General features: G+C 40.6%; 1 protein-coding gene across 2 annotated transcripts; it reads right to left on the bottom strand.

Moving 5' to 3' along the window:
- Nucleotides 1–1,711: 1,711 nt before the first annotated feature.
- acsl4a (acyl-CoA synthetase long chain family member 4a) lies at nucleotides 1,712–19,058 on the bottom strand. Of its 2 annotated transcripts, none has more exons than XM_038278111.1 (15): nucleotides 18,951–19,058; nucleotides 15,238–15,728; nucleotides 14,993–15,170; nucleotides 14,786–14,895; nucleotides 11,739–11,877; nucleotides 11,509–11,659; nucleotides 10,659–10,782; nucleotides 10,483–10,554; nucleotides 10,259–10,398; nucleotides 9,994–10,166; nucleotides 7,187–7,261; nucleotides 6,871–7,059; nucleotides 6,185–6,299; nucleotides 4,237–4,394; nucleotides 1,712–3,051 (listed from the first exon to the last, which is right to left on the bottom strand). In XM_038278111.1, the coding sequence occupies exons 2-15, from the start codon at nucleotides 15,592–15,594 to the stop codon at nucleotides 2,894–2,896; spliced, it is 2,139 nt and encodes a 712-aa protein (XP_038134039.1). In that variant the 5' UTR covers nucleotides 15,595–15,728; nucleotides 18,951–19,058; the 3' UTR covers nucleotides 1,712–2,893. The 2 variants fall into 2 exon arrangements, with proteins under 2 accessions (XP_038134039.1, XP_038134040.1); XM_038278112.1 differs by lacking the exon at nucleotides 18,951–19,058 and adding an exon at nucleotides 16,931–17,074.
- Nucleotides 19,059–19,290: the final 232 nt, after the last annotated feature.

Below are 19,290 nucleotides of genomic sequence, written 5' to 3'. Positions count from 1 at the left end.
ATTGGAGTTATTTTGATTTTAATTAGATTATCATGATTTATTCCTTTGGGAATCTTTGCTAATTTATTAGATTTTGGTCGTGGGCAAGACACTGTCTGGATGGAGTAAAGAGTGGGTAACAGTAGAGAAGCTGCAGAGATGTGTGTTAAACTACAACTCTGCTTCCTGGTCTGCACCCTGGGTGGTCAGGGTTTTGGAGGACTAATAAATGTGGCCAGATTCCTAGAAAGAAGAAGAAGAAGAAGAAAGAAGGTCTCCGAATCAGACCAGGCTTTCCCCAAAAGGATTGCCAATTATTAATGTAGCCCACGTTGTTTTCAGGGCACCACCTAGACAACCAGCGATTGAATGACGACATGCGGCTAAACATGTCATCACTGGTCAGATCAGGGAGGGGACCAGAGAAAATTACGGAGTCCGACATTTTTTTGGCAAACTTACACACCGAAGCAACACTAATTTTAGTGACCTCCGATCGGCGTAACCGGGTGTCATTACCACCAGCGTGAATAACAATCTTACTGTATTTAACCTTATCCTTAAGCCAGTAGTTTCAGGTAGGATTTGATGTCGCCCGTTCTGGCCCCCGGCAAACATTTGACTATGGTCCCTGGTGTCTCTAATGCCACGTTTCTGACTATGGAGCTGCCAATCACCAGAGTGGGCTTCTCAGTGGGTGTGTCACTGAGTGGGGAAAACCGGTTAGAAACGTGAACGGGTTGGTGGTGACCAGTGGGCAGAGATCCACGACTACGCTTTCTGCGTACAGTTACCCAATCGCCTGGCTGCTCAGGCACTTTTGGAGGAGAGCTACGTGGGGGGCCTACTTTAACTCCTGGATGTTCAACAGCCTGAAGCCTGGATTCTAACTCTGACACCCTCGCCTCCAAAGCTACAAAAATACTACACTTATTACACATCCCATTATCACTAAAGGAGGCAGAGGAATAACTGAACATCTGACACAGAGAGCAGGAGAGAGGAGAGGAAGAGTTGGAAAAGAGTCAAGGGAGGGAGAGAGAGAAGCCATAGCAATGCTAAGCTAGCGCTAGCCTAGGCTAGCTACTTCTTGCTATCAGGAATAAAACCGTGTGAAACTGACAAGTGCTCAGTAGAAAAGTACAGCAGAAGGTGCTATGTTTTAAAGTAGTCAGTTAGAGTTACTTAGATACAGAGATATCACAGAGAAAATAACTTAACTTCAGATGGAGATCCTCTGAACAGCTGCACACTCAGTTGCACTCAGTTGCAAGTTTTCAACCAACGTTATCGTGTGATTATATTCTGATTTCAGGGAAAACCATAAAAATATATGTTCTTCCATCTTTATCTTACGGAAGAGAATTAGGGCCACTGAAAAAAATAATAAAGTTAACTGATTTTTAAATTTTATTTCAGTTTAACATGGGGAAAAAAGTCAGAATTCTGAGAAAAAAAAGTCAGAATTCTGAGATTAAAATCAGAATTCTGAGGAAAAAAAAGTCAATTCTGAGAAAAAAGTCAGAATTCTGACTTTTTTCTCAGAATTCTGATTTTAATCTCAAAATTCTGACTTTAATCTCAAAATTCTGACTTTTTTCCCCATACTAAACTGAAATAAAATGTAAAAATCAGTTAACTTTATTTTTTTTTTTTCCACTGGCCCTAATCCTCTTCCGTATTATCCAGTCATGTGTGCGAAGGCACAGAAAAAAATAAGTCATAAAACAAATAAATGTGGAAAAAAGAAGTTTATTCTGAAATGTTGATCATTTGAAAAGTGGTTGCCGTTGTCGAACAGTTCTGATGATGAAAACCTTTTAACACAATATGTGAAAAAAAAAAACAATTGACAATAATCCGATTTGAAATAGTCTTCATATCAAATATGTGTTGAGAAATGCAGAGTATTACAGTAAGCAAGTTGTCACCATTTTAACAGTTAAGGAAGCTTAAATAAATAAGGTGCCCACAAGATTTTTATCATTTCATGTCCCTGTGACAGTTTTATACTCAAACACGTCTACTTATCTTCCTGAGATTCTCTGTTTACATATTTTTGGTCTTCACCAAAAATAAAATCCTAACCAGACATCAGTGGCGTTTCTTTCTGATTATTTCTAACTTTTTCAATAAATATGTAAACATGGCAGTTTAGTCTCTTTCTACTGCTTTAAGTTCTCCAGACTGAAGGCACCCTAACAGCAATACCCCCGCTTCCATCCATGCAGACGTCTGTTAACATTTGGATTGGTTTTGGCGACAGATTGACGCAGATTTAGGCAGTAGAGTGCTGTGAAAGTCTCTGACCCTTTTGATGAAATAAGACCCGCTACTTCGACGCATCTCTTAGAAAACCATCGATCCTACACGTATAAATAAAAAGCAGCGCGTATGGATCAACAGCGACACTTATGTACAGTATTTAATTCGCCTTTCACATATTTTCCTCTTAATTCCTTTGGCACACGGACAGCTGAAAGCTGGGTACCAGAGTCATCGTCTATTAATCGCAGTAGGAGCGTCTACGGCTCCAGATCAATGCCACCAGTCCTTTCCTATTACAGAAAATAATATATACACACATTTCCACATGGCTGTCAGCCTGTAACAGTAAATCTAATGCAGTGTGGTTCAATAATAAGTGTACAGAACGGAGCCTTGCAGGCACTTTGGTTAGCAACCTGGGCGGCTGCTACGGTTATGGGGAAAAAACAAAGCAACCTTTAGTTGCGTCAGAACGGGGTGGACGGAAATGGTTTCGTAAAGCAGCAGCCTGCTGTAGCACGTTTCCTACTGATGCTTTGGTTTGATGGAAATCTAACGTGAACTGCAACGTTTCCCTTTGAGCGTTGGTTTGGGAGAAGCTAGGCTAACTATTTACAGAAACACGTGTTGATTGTTGTGATATCTTCTATTTCCTCCCGTACATCCTTTCTATATCGTTCAGATAGTGGTTTTTCAGCTCTTTCCTCTTCAACTTGAACGCGTCCGTGACGAGGCCGGTCTCCGGGGTCCACGGCTCAGGGCTCAGACGCACCTTCACTGGAACCTCAAATCGCTGGAGTTTAACTATTAAAAAGCAGAAAGAAGCAGAGTCAGAAAGTCTTACAAGATATACAAAAAGAAATAAATTAGAAAGGGAGAGAAAAGGGATTAGAGATTTTTAATCTGATGTGGAGCAATATTCTGTCTGGGTTCTGAGCAAGGCTCATCTTTATCACGCTACGTTCACACCACACGCACTTTACGCAGCAGAAACTGCTGCTTTACATGCAAAACCAATGGTTGACGCGCATCAAAATGTCCTGCAGCACGTCGACAGCAGGAGCAGAACATGTTGATGCATCTGAGGCGCGTAAAGCGCTTCAGAAGCAGCAGCTGCTGGAAATGAAAACATTGAACTTTAGCTGCTGGACGCGCCGCATCAACCAATCAGAGAAGCTGATCTGGGAGCTGGCAGGGAGTCAGACGCAGCACTGCTGATGCAGAGCGCTATGATCACTCCTCTGAAACAGTTTATTAATGGCTAAATTAACTTAGAATCTAGAAACCTGCTGGAAGAATATGTTGGCTTTTATTAATCCCCATAAAATGATGCTTGTGCCTCATGTGCGTTATGCAGAAGTTAGTAAGTTCTGGACTGGTTATGAATACTCTATCTATACGCCCAAAATGGAAAAACTCCACAGAAAATTCAGCGTCTGCCAGCGTTTCAGGAGATTCTGGAACGTCAGTTCAGACGCTGGATAAATCAGCAAGGTGTGACCTCACTGGTGGTGAGTCTGACATATTGGAAAATTTGCAAATCTTCTTTCAGAAAATAAGCTTATATGAGCAATATGCAAACAGCAACTTTTAACCAGAGCGTGCACGAGGAGAAATGGGCCCTTGCACGCCCTCGCACGTGGGCACAGGGCTGTGCATGCAGAGGGCGGGTCTTTTAAAAAACAAAATCATGAAAATATTCCAGTATACCTTTAAAGAGACTAAACTGGCTGCTGCAGCTCTCAGTCGGCCATTAAAATATATGCATGCTAACGTTAGCCTAGCCCTTCAGCAAACTGCCAGTAGCGTGTTGAATCTGAACATCCTCAGGACATTATTTTAGCTTAAACAGAAACAAATGAACTTCAGAGACGGATAGAAACCGACTGAGGCGAGCAGACGATGAAATGATTGTTTCTATTTTTAAGTTTAGAGTTCAAAGCTCATCTGGGCACAGAATCGACCAAACATCCAGCAGTCGTCTCTCACTTTTAGCTGCGACCTCCTTGATCTCCTTCAGAACCTCTTTTTCCATTTCAGGGTGGTTGCAGAGCTCCTCCCATTTCCCCTCCACGCCTCTCTGCTTGGCGAGCTCCGTCAGCCTTTTCTGGTTGGGAACCACGAAGCTGACCACATAGTTTTGGTCGCTACGGAAACGGAGGATAGAAAAGGGGTCAGTGTGAAGGAGTTTAATGTCTTTATAGTGATGACACAGAAAGAACAAACTTCCCCTTTCCTGGACAGGGATGTTTATTCCTACAGGACATCGCTGCCTTTTCATTTGCATTTACTAGCAGAGTCTATCTCCTCTACATCTATAAATATTTGAATATATGAAAGCGTCCTAACTGACAAACAGAGGAAGGTTGTTACCAGAGGAGCGGTAATAAAGACTCATTCAGCCGTGTGTTCGATCCCAGCAGGTTCTGCGTTCTGGTTTTAATCTATATTACCATTTCTACGTTTAGGTCTCCACTGCTTTACCTGATTTTCTCTCTACATCTCTAGAAGAAATCTAAATTAGTCATTTTTTCTTAAAATAAGTGCATTTTTACTTTAATTGTGGAGGTAAGTGAGACACTTTGCCAATGGAACAAGACAATTTACGTTTAAAATTAGAAAAAAAACACACATTGTATTATTTCAAGTTAATATTTTCCAATTATTTTAATTTAAGAGTTAAAAAAAACTCATTCCATTGGAAGATCATCTTATTTACCTGCTCAAATTAAGGGTAAATACACTTAATTTAAGAAACGTTGACTTATTTCTAGATGTTTTTTTTGCAGTGATGCTACGTTAAAGGTGAACTTCCTGGATCTATTAACCAGGAGAACATTTTTTATCCAATAAAAAGCTTCTGTAACGAAGCGTGATGCTGTCAGACGCACTTCTATGGCACATTTCCAAATATTTTAGAGCACAAGCAGCCGCATGTTTGTCTGAACTCGTTTGCTTTTATTAGAAACCTGAAGGTAGAGAGGAGAACCCCCCCCACTCAGTGGGAAAGGAAATTATTCTGTTTTCTTATTTCAACCGTTGCGTATATTAGCTGCAACACATGAATCAGGATGCTATGACCGAAAACATTTGATTGACAGATGACCGTTGATATATGATTGGCCGAATTTAGTTGTTCAGGCTGACGTAGAACTAACTGGCCTGCAGAAGATAACGGAAAAAACACAGATTTTAAGAAAGGATTTCTTACAGATTTTCATTATTTTATTAACTTTTTTCTAAACTTCGTGTTGATTTTTCCAAATTGCTTTAAATAACTTCTTAGCTTTTCCTTACTGAGGAAAATCTGCTTCCAGAAGTCAAACTAAACTGAATTGAAGAGAATCTAAGCTGTAAAAGACAGCATGAAAAGAATAGAGTCTGTTAAACTGAATCTGAAAAAGAAATATGAAAAAAAGTAAAAAAAAAAAAAGGAAATTTAAGACATTCAAATATGTTTTTCCTTCGACTTTAAAAGTCGAGGGAAAACAGAAAAGTCCAGTGGATTGTTTTTAACTTTTTTTTGGAACATATTTATGTTGTTTTTATATTTGAGATGGAAAAAATAAAATGTCAAAGAATTAAATCTTTACATTAAAAGATTTAAGTAAAAATAGTCTTTATTTTATAATCAGTTATTGTACTTTTAGACAATCAGCTGTTGTGAAATTCTTGCATCCATGCCTCCTGTTTTTCCTCTGTTAATGTGAACATTTCAGAGCTCTAAGCAAGCAGTCCTGCTACCATTTATCTCTGAGCAGAGTTCAGTCAGGACACGTTTTACGAGATTAAGCCTACCGACCTGTTTGTGGTAAAGGCTGAAGGCTCTAACGTATCAAACATCTTGATTTCAGCCTCATTTGAATTCCCCGTCTCCGTCTGTGAGTGTTGGACCTGCAGGAATCCCGGCCATGAACCAGCTGCCACACTGACTCACCTGTTAGCGTAAGCGCAGATGTTGTCGATCAGAGAACAGTTCTTCAGAGCAGATTCCACTTTGCCCAGAGAAACGTACTCCCCAGCCTGCAGCTTCACCAAATCTTTTTTGCGATCTTTAAAAAAAACAAACAGAAAACAAAGTGGCATGAAACCCGAAAACCGAGACCTGAAGGCGTAAAATTGCCTGGAATAGTCATTCCAAAAAAGTTAACAATCAGCTGGACTTTGTTTCCAGGTTTTAAGACGTTTCTCTTCCATCCAGGAAGCTTTTTCAATCCAAAATGTCAGAAATAGCGTTTAGTTCCAGGTTTTATCCAGCAGCCCAACAAAGCCTGGTTTTAGTTTAGAAAACATGCAAATAGAAACGGATGAACGGGTCCCCCCCTTTGGAATGGGGGTCGTTTGGCTTCTTTGTTAGCCTGCAATGCCCCATACCTGTCTATGTCTCTGAAAGGGGGGTCGTTAGGGGGAATAGTTGGCCTGGCTGAATAGGCTGCTGGATAAAACCTGGAACTAAACGCTATTTCTGACATTTTGGATTGAAAAAGCTTCCTGGATGGAAGAGAAACGTCTTAAAACCTGGAAACAAAGTCCAGCTGATTGTTTTTAATTGTCTTTTTTTGGAATGCAGCTTCTCTGCCAATAAACGGTAAAGTTAAGTTGATTGGATGGGAATATACTGACCTACGATCTGCAGGCAGCCATCAGGGTAAACCTCTCCGATGTCTCCGGTGCAGAACCACCTCTGACCTTTTTCATCCACAAAAAAGTCCTGATTGTTGCCGTCTTGCCTGAAGTAGCCCATGGTCACGTTGGGACCACCGATCAGGATCTCCCCTCTTGGGTTGGGCTGGTCTTTGCTGGTGTAGCCACCTGAGGAGTAAATAGAGCGGTAAACAGACCGCCGCACGCCATCATCATCATCATCATCCTGGCACCTAAACCAGTTCCTGTTCTGCACAGCGCGTCCAGCGTGTAGCAGCATGTTTTATAGGCGTACCTTCGGTCCAATCTCTGAGCTGAATCTCACAGCAGATCAGAGGAGCTCCGACGCGCCCGGTGCTGAAATCTGCAACTGTAGACAGAACGCTTATTTTAACGTTTAATAGAGAGATATTCAAAACTGTTTTAGATGTTTTTAAATCAGTCAACAACAGCAGACATGCACCTAAACAATGGAAGCAAATAAAACACATGAAAAGTAGGGCTGTAACAATTATTCAGATTAATCAGTTATTGAAATTATCTTTAGCTAATTTAGTAATCGATTAATCCTTAACTGGAGGATAGAGAATCTAAAACGTCTTTATCCGACAGAGCGACCAACTTAGAGAAGGAATTATACAAAGATTGTAAAAAATAAATATGAACATTCCGTCTGTCAATCTGCTCGATCCAGAACTGCTCAGGTGGAAAAGTTTTTGTTTTATCCGTTTAATTCGTACAAAATCTTCTTTAAGGAACCTTTGGCTATCTGATTATTAATCGATTAATCTAAAGAATCAATTTGTAAAATAGTCGTTAGTTGCAGCCCAAAGGAAAATAGAATAAAATGTAGAGCCTGGCGCTGCATTTTATTCTATTTTTCTATTAAAGATTTATAGTTGAAAAATATCTAGCTGGAAGTTAAACTTCATCCACAGGATTTCAGTTAATCAGGCTTCAAAAATCTGAAGAAAGTCAAACCCACAGCATGATGCTGCCACCGTTATGCTTCACCTGTTCAAAGTTAGCTTTCATCCACAAATTGGGTCTTTATAAGCAGGACAAAAATGCTCGCTTGGAATTTTATTTTATTTTTTAATGTCATTCCTAAAGCTAAACATTAATAAAATCAAGTTTAATGAAGTCTATTCTATTGTTTTATGAGGACCGGGTCCAGCTGATGTTTATGTATTTATAGAAATGGCCAAAACACAGTCACATGGTGTTTCATCCACACCATGTATTCAAAAATACATTTTGTTTTATAGCTGTATAAATAAATAAAATGAGATGTAGAATCCCACCTGGCGTGGTGACTCTGCGGGAGTAATACACCAGCAGGTATTCATTTTTAGCCCCGCCCACTAACGGCGGGCATCATTGGAAACTAGACGTTCAGACCTTTCCGAGGAGGGGTCGAAGGTCATAGTGAGACCATTTCAGATGATGTAACCGGCATGCGTTACATAAGCTGCTCTGTTATTCTTATTTTCTATCCAGTTTGGTGATTTTATTGGTAAATTTCAATGAACCAACGACTAAATCTGAGGAGCAAAGGCTTTGTCTCATGCAGAAGGTCTCCAATAATGGAAATCAGTATATTTGTCTGATCAGATTCCCTTTTATGAGTGGAAAAATGCATTTTTGCATAATTTGGTCACTTTTGGCATTGTGTTAAAATGATATTTCCTCCTAGCTCACTGCCCACTAAAACCTAAACGTGCTTTAATTGATTCAGTCCAAATTAGCTTGAGCTATAGTCAAGATGTTGATCAATAAAGCCTCAGGGTTCATCCAGAGTTTCTAATGGGCTTTCATGGTGTTTCGCAATTTTTAGTTTGGAAAAATTTGGCGAGGCAAAATATTTTTCATTTTTTCTTAGTTTAATCACCTATAAATCAGACATGGTGAAATTTAAAATAGTTATTCCACCTGAAAGATAATCCTCAATGCCTTTATGTTCAACAATTACAAACAGTTGTATTTCTAATTTATAGTTTGGGAGCTGGACTTTAATTGACATATGTAATTTTAGGCAGAATCTGTTTCTACGACCCTAAGGGGTTAAACTTCCCCTCAGCTGAGACCCTGAACCTTTAAAGGAATAGTACACCCAAAACATGATTAGCCTTCATTTTCTACTCACCCCCATGCTGAACAACACTCTGGAGTACTTTTTGGATATCTCAAATGCATCTGGAGATCTGGGAGGCTTCTTGCTGTCTGCTGACATTCAAATAATGGAGGTCTATGGCGCCCGAGGCAGAAAGGTCCATAAAAGTCCACAAAAAACGTGTCAATATTCCTCCATACTGCTCGTCCAATGTATTCCAAGTGTCCTGAGTGGGTAGCGTCCATAATTTACTCGAAACGAAGTCATTTAGAATGTTTTTAGAGCATAAACAGTAGTGTATAGGATTTCCTGAAAGCGCGTTCACGAGTCTACGGAAACCGCGGCAGACCAAACCAGATGAAAGTGCGCATTCAGCTCGGCAAAGAACTCATGCTCTTCCTCAACACTGAAGTCCTCAGACATTTTTCTTTCGTTGTTTCTTTCTTTGCACAGGTAAACAGCACATTTCTTCTTCTACGCTTGCATTATCGGCAGAGCAGACGCTGAATGCGCACTTTCATCTGGTTTGGTCTGCCACGGTTTCCGTAGACTCGTGAACGCGTTTTTAGGAAATCCTATACACTACTGTTTATGCTCTAAAAACATTCTAAATGACTTCGTTTCGAGTAAATTCTGGACGCTACCCACTCAGGACACTTGGAATACATTGGACGAGCAGTATGGAGGAACATTGACACGTTTTTTGTGGACTTTTATGGACCTTTCTGCCTCGGGCGCCATAGACCTCCATTATTTGAATGTCAGCAGACAGCAAGAAGCCTCCCAGATCTCCAGATGCATTTGAGATATCAAAAAAGTACTCCAGAGTGTTGTTCAGGATGGGGGTGAGTAGAAAATGAAGGCTAATCATGTTTTGGGTGTACTATTCCTTTAAGATCCCAATGAGTGGCTGAGATGAACTCACACACAGCTGGGCTGCATTTACTCCTCACGTTTGCTCCCAGGAGGCTAATTGTTCTGGTTCGTACCTTCTGTGATGGTGCCGGCTCCACAGGTTTCGGTCAGGCCGTAGCCCTGGCCCACCGGACAGCAGAAGCAAACGTTCATAAACCTCTGAGTGGCCGAGGACAGGGGGGCTCCACCTGACAGCATCATCCTCACGCGCCCACCCAGCAGTTTCTTCACTTTCCGGAACAACAAGCTGCAAAAATGTAGACCAGAGCGTTACTCTAACTAAAAACTATCAAAGTGACTGAGCCACGGATGAGTGGGGGGGGCATGCAGGTTATTTACATGTTGCAAAGAGGAGCATCATAGCCCCTCTTGACCTGCTCCAGTTTATATTTGTAGCCCAGAGTAAACAGCGTCCTCTGAACGTAGCTCATCTCCTGCACTTTACTCATCACATTCCTGTTGATGCGATCCATGATTTCCTGTTTTAGGAGGAAAACAGGAAAATAAGCAACGAGAGAAGAAGAGTTTCTGATGAAGCGAATGAAAAAAGGCGGGATTCTTACCGGCACAGCTGCCATCAGAGTGGGTCTGAGCACAGAGCAGTCTCCTTTGCTTCCTTTCTTTATTCTGGTGGACTAAAGGCAACAGAGACAACTGAAGAGCAGCAGATATATTCTGACTAAAGTAGGACGGGTCAGACCGCTGCGACGGCGCACAGCGGCGGGATGAGTCACTCTACCTGATCGGACAGAGTCTGAGGGGAGGAGTAACCGATGCGGCAGCCGTACGTTACGCAGGAGATTTCAGCCGTCATTTCCAGAACGTGAGCCAGAGGCAGATAGGCGATGTACGTGTCCTCAGGCCTAAAAAAAAACACAAATCCGTCATTCCCGGTCAGGACTACCAGCTCAATTCTATTCAGTTTATTTCTATAGCTCCAATTCCCATCATGTCATCTCAGGTCACTTTCCAGTTCACCAGATCATCCAGTCAGATTGATTCAAAGTTTTCTATCTAAGGAAAACCAGCTGATTGCATCGACTCATTGACTCTTCAGCAATCCCTCACACTAAGCATGCTTGTAGCAACAGTGGAGAGGAAAAACTCCCTTTGAACAGGAAGAAACCTCCAGCAGAACCAGGCTCAGTGTGAGCGGCCATCTGTGTGTGAGCCAGCTCCCATGCCAGAGGACGAAGAGAGCACATCCAGCCAGTCACGGTCAGAGAAACAGGACCACACAGGAAAACAGGCCGATCTCCATCATCTATAAAGTTCATATAGTTCCTGAACTAAATGAATGAATGAGGGGTTAACCCCGGCCGGGTGTCCAGGCCTACGCAGATTTTAGCTTTCTAGACATCTCTGCCCTAGTTCAGAAAACGCTGACTGGTAGGGATGATTTCTGTAGTAACATGCATGTAGAGGTTTCATTGTTTTGGAACTGATGGCCGATGTATGGCGGGACACGCCGTATTTCAGCGTACTCATGACTTATCCAACATATAGCAGCGTTTTTGCCATATTTTTTGTACGCTGGTCTAAATCGTCAACCTGTGAGAGGAGCTTAGAAAAGATCAAATAAAACGTACCCGAGTCCAGGGATGCGTTCGCACTGGCCGGTCATCCCTGCGATCAGGTTGCTGTGAACTATCATGACTCCTTTGGGGCGACCCGTGGAACCGCTGGTGTACATCACCACCGCCAGATCGGAGGGCTGAGGCGTCACGATTTCCCTTCCCACTGTGGAAGGAAATACATCAGTCACTGCCGTTTCCAGCTTTATTCTCCTGAATGGACGCTAAGGAGGAGGGATACAGACGGTTCTCTGGCGCGGCGCCCAGCTCCCGTACGGCCTGCATGCTGTGGATGGAAACTCCTGCTGGGAAGCCCTCTGAGCTCACTTTCCTCTGGTCCACATAGACGATGTGCTTCAGGTTGGAGATCTGCGGCAGAACTTTCTGAACAAACAAAGATAGAACAGGGCCGGTTATCCACAGATTTCAGTCTAATAATGAAGGATTTCTGTCACAGAGGCGTCCGACTAACATCCTGCCAGCTTCCATTAATGCTTAAATTAAACATAAAACCCCAAAAAAACACGACGAGTGAAAGTGAACAAAAAAATCAGTCGGACATGTTTGATCAGGACTGACCGTCTGTCTGCAAACATAACGACACATGTGCAGCTCACACTGGAAAAACTATCTAAAAATTAGCAAAAATGTCTTAAATTAAGTGTATTTACTCTTAATTTAAGCAGGTAAATGAGATGATTTGCCAATGGAATGAGTATTTTTACTCTTAAAATTATATATTTGGATAAAATACACTTGAAATAAGACAATGCAGTCGTGTTTTCTTATTGTAAATGTAAATTGTCTTATTCCATTGGCAACGTGTCTCACTTACCTCCTTAATTTAAGAACAAATGCACTTATTTTAAGAAAAAATTACTTGTCTAGATTTCGATTTTTTCCAGTGCAGCTAAATACTCTGCAAAAACAATCAAGAAACAAGTAAAAATGTCTTAAATTAAGTGTAATTAACCTCAATTTGAGTAGGAAAATAAGATGATCTGCCAATGGAATGAGGATGTTTTCAATTAAAACAAGATGATTAGATAATCGGAACTTGAAATGAGACAAATTCCTTATTTTAAATGTATATTGTCTTGTTCCATTAGCAAAGCGTCTCACTTACCTCCTCAATTCAAGAAAAAATGCACTTATTTTAAGAATAAATGACTTATTTAGATCTACTTTTTTTGCAGTGTAAAAACATGTTAGAGTTTCCTAACTGTGGAAAATAAAAGTTACAGTTTTTAATAAAATTCAAACGTATATTTGTGTCCAGACAAAAACTTTTCCGTCTGTCAATCTTTTCTATCCTGAACTCCTCGAGTGGAAAAGTTTTGGTTTTAATTTTCTAAAAAGTCTTCTTTAAGGAATCTTTTTCTATCTAATTATTAATTAATTAATTAATTGAAGAAAAAAAAACAATTGAAATGGCAACTAGAAATGAACGATGTGATTGAAGATGAAGAGTGGGAGCAAGTGAGTGTAACTGGACATAAACTGACTAACAGTCCAACATTTAGGGATGCACGATATAATCGGCCCCCTATCGGTATCGGCCTTAAAAACTGAATATCGGACATCGGCCGCCCCACTGATATTTAACCCGATATTTGATCAGCTTCTGAGTTTCTAAAGTCTAAACAAAAAAAAAAAAATACTACTTCTTCTTCCTTCTCAAAAACTTCTTTTTTACAGACTTAAAAACTTCTAAAGACGAGGGAAAAAATATTGATCCATTAAAATATCCCAATATCTTCATATGCTGATATATTGCCATTTAAAAACACCATATCAATCTCTTTTACTAATGAAATATTGCTATATGTCATCGTTATGCTACGAAATCCCCCGAAAATTCGCGAAATGTTGCCATATTTTTATATGTTGATATATTGACGCGGTATCGATCTGTTTTACTAACAAAATCTCACAAGAATTTGCAAAATATCACGAGAGTTTGTAACAGAACGATGAAATTTCACCAGATTTTGAAAGTAAAATAGATCGATACCGCGTTTTTAAAAATCGATTTGATATCAGCATATGAAAATATATTTGAGTTTATTATTTTTCAAAGTGTCAGAAATGGATAACAAAACTGCTATTTTCAATGACTACTTATTTTTGTCCAGCTTTAACATCGGTATCGATATCGGTTATCGGCTACATGAGTTTTAAAATATCGGCATATCGGATATCGGCCAAAATCCCAATATCGTGCATCCCTAGTTTTATTGGAAAATAATCGTTAGATATTTCAAAGCTCTGCGCGGACTAGTTGGAGATCAGACTCGTGTCTTTTGGTATTAACCAAAGATTAAGAAATTCTGGGAGGGAATTAGAGAGGAAATTTTAAATATCTTGCATGCTGATATTGATTGGAATCCCCGGATCTTCGTTCTGGGAATTCCACCAAATAATTTAAGTAAAGAAGAACAAAACTTATTTGGTATCTTTGTTCACATAGCCAAAAAAATGATAACAATATGTTGGTATAAACCTTTACCCCCTGCTGTAAATCAATGGAAAGAGAAACTAGTGATCGTTTATACGATGTAGAAAATAAATTAAACTTGTCCACTGGTTTATTAGAGAAAAGATGGAACCCTTTGAAGACATTTCCATTTAATATGGTAGTAAGATAAATGTAAACACACAGGTACAGATTTTATAGGCATACTTAACATATTTCTCTGTTATGATAAAAATAAAAGTCACTCAAGAAAAATTTTTCCTTTATCTCACCTGCCAAGTAAAAAAAAAAAAATAATAATAATAATAATGAGAAAAAAGAAAAAAAAAAACATGGATTTTCAGCTTTCTGACTTGTTTAGTTGTTTTTACTCAATTGTTTGTTTGGTTGTATTGGAAATTGTTGTTTGTGGCTTATTGTATTAATCATTTATTTTGAATATTGATCTGATAAAATATAGAAAAAAACATTTGACAGATGAATCGATTAGTAAAATAATCATAATTTCCAGCCCTGATCTTTATATACGCAAAAAGTCTGGATGATTGTTGGATAACTAGATTTTTTGAACAATGTGTCCCTTTGTCCTGATATCCTGGAATAAACCCTAACGTATTCTTCCAGGGTCAGGGATGCTGAAAGTGGGGCCCCCAGGGGCCGTTCACAGCAACCGAATCAGAAAATTAAACCTCTGCTAAAGTTCTTCCATTTGCTCACAATAAATCCCATTATCCTCCAGTATTCTCTGGATCTCATGATAGCTTCTCAAACCACCCAATTAGACACCCCCCCCCCCAATCAACATGATCGACTCACTTTCAGTTTGGTTTCCAGGAGCTCCACGCTGGTGACCAGATGAGTGACGGCGGTTTCGTTCAGTCCGTAGGCGATGGCGTCCTCTCCCAGCGTGGCGTAGAAGGTCACCACTGCCAAACACGGCCAGTCAAACACAGCTGCTGCTGCTCTGCTATGCAGAAGTTCAAGCAACATTTTCTGGTAGTGAAAGTTCTGCATTTGACTTACGGGGGAAGTTGCGCCTGAAGCATGCCTGCGCCGTGATCATCCACTCCGCTCTGGTTTCACAGAAAATGGCGATGGTGCTTTTGGGCTGCTGCCCCAGAGCCGCCAGTCCGCTGCCGAACTCGCTGGCCGCAGCGTCCAGCTGCTGGTAGGACAGCCACCGGTACTCCCCCAGTATCACCTGCAAGCAGACGGAGCTTCAGCTGCCTGGGAATCCCTGAGAGGCTCACAGTATAAACAAAGCGTACCTTTTTAAACACTTTCCCACTGGGCTGAATCTCGTTCTCCTCGCTCAGCACCTCTCTGGTGCCGAGGCAGTCGGCCGGGCCGAAGCGCTGCACCGCATGCTGGAAGAGTTTATCCAGGGTGTCCTTCCCTGGGAAGTCTTCTGTGGCCAAGGACTCAAAGTGGTCCACGGAGCGGTAGGGGCCCTCCGGGGAGCCGCTGGTAGAACGAGCCTTCATCCTCTTGGACTGAGAACACTTCTGGCCAGCGCCGGTGATGAAGTACCAGGGCAGGAATGAAATGAGCGAGTACAACCAGATGAGGAGGTGGAGCGGAAAGAGGAGGACGGACTGGAGGGTGGAGTCTGACTGGGCGCCCATGCCACCGTCTGGAGGAGAGGAAGTGAAAAGCAGCTTTGGGTTTTATCAGCCGCAAATGGAAACAGGAAGGGAGCGCACACTGATTTAACGGCTCAACAACAGAAGCACCGAGTCTGAGGTTTCCAAGAATTCAGCTGAAATGAGACAGAAAAAAACAGAGAAAACAGAAACAATCAGATGTAATAATAAAATAAACTCAGGTTGCTCCTCAACACTGAAGAGATCAAAGAGACGAGATGAAGGGAATAAACTGCCTCATGCACAGAGAGGCCCCCACCTGTTTCTGGACAATAATGAAATATTTTGCAAAAATACCAAAAAAAATAATTCCAGAAACAAAATGAGCAGCTAAGATTTTAAACCAAACATGGTGAGTTAGGGAAAGCGTGTCTGTAAAGCAAAGAGCTGACCATTTATCACCGGAAAATAGGTTAATTATCGGAGGAACTGCATGGGGGTAATGAAAGTTTTGGTTGATTAGACTTTTTTTATTTTATTTTTTTTTTTATATTCCCTCCTGCAGTTTTTTCCACTAATTGAAATGTCTTTAAATCCACATTAACATGAATTCAACACACTGTAGTAAACAGATAAATGGAGGCAGAAGATGTCTTTCAGTCATTAATGCTCACATTCAGAGACACACATTAAGCTGGGCACCGTTTCATTCACAACACCTGTCCCATCAACCAGGAAGCAGAAATACTTTAATAATCCCAGGGTGGGATTATTAAAGTCCCCGCTCCATCTCACCATCAGTTTGGGGTCCTTGGCCTGGAAAACATTGAAGACGCCTGATCTAAATGCTAAATTAGAATAAACGATGAATAAAAACTTTGTGAATTGACAGAATTTTTGTTTTTATGACTTTATTTTTTCCCCACTGGATCACTGATACAGTTGAAGAATATGATTAAATGCATTTTAAATTATTAATTGTTAAAGGTCTTTGCTCAGGGACAGAGAGTCTGTAGGAGTGGGACTCGAACTCACAACCTCAGGATTCCAAGCTCTAACCACTAGACCAACACTCCCCATTACAGTCATATTTTGGCAAAAGGTTATAAAACCACAAGAACCTAAAAATTAAAATGTCTAGATTTAGGAAAAAGTTTATTTACGGACTGATTATCTATGAAAAAAAATAAAAATAAACTAAACGACCGTGACCGATCAATCAGGGAAGCTAAGTTTATCTGATGTTCAAACCTCACATTAAAACAAAACAATCCAGAAATAAGAGGTTTGGAAATGAGGTGAATATGCCGCCTGTTGCTAATAAATCTAGCTCTATGCAGACTGATCTAACTCTCTCACAGCGCGCTCAGTCACTCACCACCTTCTGGACCTTCCTCCCTTTGTAAGAAAATTGTAACTTTATGCTGCTGGATGACTTCAGGTGAAGCCTTTCAGCAGGTCCCTCCATTGATGAAATAAAGAGCTGCTTATCAGAGGCTCATAAAGGGATGAAGCAGCGACACTTTGCCCTGTCTGACCAGACAGACCGCCGTCCAATGGCCACGGCCCGGTGGGTTATGCTGAGGAGGACAGACAGCCAATGACAATACTGTGGAGGCTCACCCCACCGGTGGACGCTGAAAGGCCACTAGAGGACACGCTCTACCCACAGAGGATGTAGAGGAGCGAAAAAAACGTTTTAAAATAACATCTGCAGAGCTTCACGTGCCAGACACCGACCTCTGAATGCAAACACTCCAAAACATGTGGGGGAGTGAGTTTTTAAACAGATTCTAGTGTTTGTAGCTGCTGAGACTGCAGCAGGAGTGGGTGGGGGGGGTCCCATCACCTGGAGAAACTTTTAAAAATAAAAACAAAATAAATTCTGGAAACTTTTATTAAATCCTCAGATGCTGACTGAAAGCTTGATCTGATAAACAGTTAGAGTCACTAGACAGACAGCAGGGGCGGTTCTAGACAGGCGCTAAAGGGGGCCAGTGCCCCTGTAGACCATGTCCTGGCCCCTGTACTGTAGACATAATACTCCAGAAATTCTAATGATGATATGCGCTTTTACAATCACGGTTACTGATAGGTCCTTTGGATCTTTTTTTTTTTCCTTTACAAACTCTGTTTAATTATCCAGAAACAATAAGGTGATAGCTTCAGTGGAATTGAGATAGGATCCCAGTTTTCATCTGCTAAATGTTTTTTTTAAACAAATAAAAATAAAATACTCTAATTTTTACAACCTAATGTATCCGTTTTTCTTTAGTTCTAATTCAGATTTTATAGAAAACTGCAATTTTAAATTAAATTAAGTAAAAAAAAATGTAAAATTCCTGAATTATGAATGTATGATGATCTAATAAAACATGGAATTTTAATTTAATTGAGTAGAAATTTCACTTCATGCAGCTATCTTACTATATTTCAAACCTTTGCTCTGTTTTTTATTTCAAGCTTTTCTGGGCCCCCATGGAAACATGCGGGGCCCCTCCTGCCCCCCCCGGTACATTTTTGTCTAGAACCGCCACTGACAGACAGACAGACAGACATTTCTGTAGCTTTGATGTTGACAGAAACAACGACTGTTTAAATGTTTTAGAAAGAGCCGTTGTCCCACACCCACTCCACCCACTCCACCCGGCATGATGCTGTAAACTGAGTGGAAATTCAAAGGAAGTGAAGTGGAGCAGCTGATCTTCCCTGTTCCCGCTGTCAGTCTGAACAGCTTGGATTCTGGATCAACTGAATCTGAATCAAACATCAGAATATCTCAATTTTTTAAAAACATTTTTAATTAATTTTTTTCTAATCTGGATCAAGTTATATGTTTGATAAAAACAGCCTTATTTGAATATTAAAAAAAGGTAAAAGATGGAGTTATTTTAGTGTTATTATCCTGGAAGTGAAACACATCCGGTTCGACCCAAAAAAACGCACAGAAACGCAACAGGCGCGTGTGAATGAACCATCGCCATGGCAACACCAGCTCTCCGTTACGGACGGATTTCTGACACATAAAAAAAACCCTCAAATGTTTCTAATTTAGCAGCTGGAAATGTTTAATTTATTTATCTTTTATTATTATTATTATTTCTATTTTAAAATTAAACCATTTTAAATTGACTATAGAATCTCCTTCCCAGAGAGGATTTTAGAAATAAGAAAATAAAATGTTTAAATGAGAAAATTGCTCCATGCTGCCGAACAATGGGACGGCGCGTGAAATGATGAGAGAAGCCGCCTCATGTTGAGCAACCAGCGGTAAGTTTCTACCGCACGGCTAAAGCTGTTCAACCAGGCCCGGATAAAGCGGCCTAAAGGCGGCTAAATAAACGGATAAAGCCGCTGAGACAGAAAGCGATAGCCGCTGAGCCGCGGCTCCTTCTTACCTCCAGCAGCAGCAGGTCGTGTCCAAACCAGAAATGACCGAAAGTTACCTTTTCCTCTGACGCTGACGTCATCTGATTCCATAGATCTCAACCAATCACAATCCGAGGCGGAACGATCGTTTTTTTGAGTCTGACGTCCGTCAGATGACAAATAGACCGGAAGTCAGTCATGCTTTAGTCAAAGGTTTGTCATTTTCAACATTTTTTTTCGCGTTTTTTCTTAAGAATTCATCTTTTTTCTGAATCATGTCTGATTCACATCAAATGTCCAAACCGTAGAAAACTTTTTATCTTTAACATTTTATCTATAACCACATTTTAAAAGGCTTTAGCTATATGT

This window comes from Cyprinodon tularosa, unplaced genomic scaffold (assembly GCF_016077235.1).
Source record: "Cyprinodon tularosa strain WSP-4 unplaced genomic scaffold, ASM1607723v1 ctg138, whole genome shotgun sequence".
Taxonomy (NCBI): domain Eukaryota; kingdom Metazoa; phylum Chordata; class Actinopteri; order Cyprinodontiformes; family Cyprinodontidae; genus Cyprinodon; species Cyprinodon tularosa.
The sequence above is the reverse complement of the archived record's forward strand: the minus strand, read 5'-3'. Positions and strand labels throughout refer to the sequence as shown.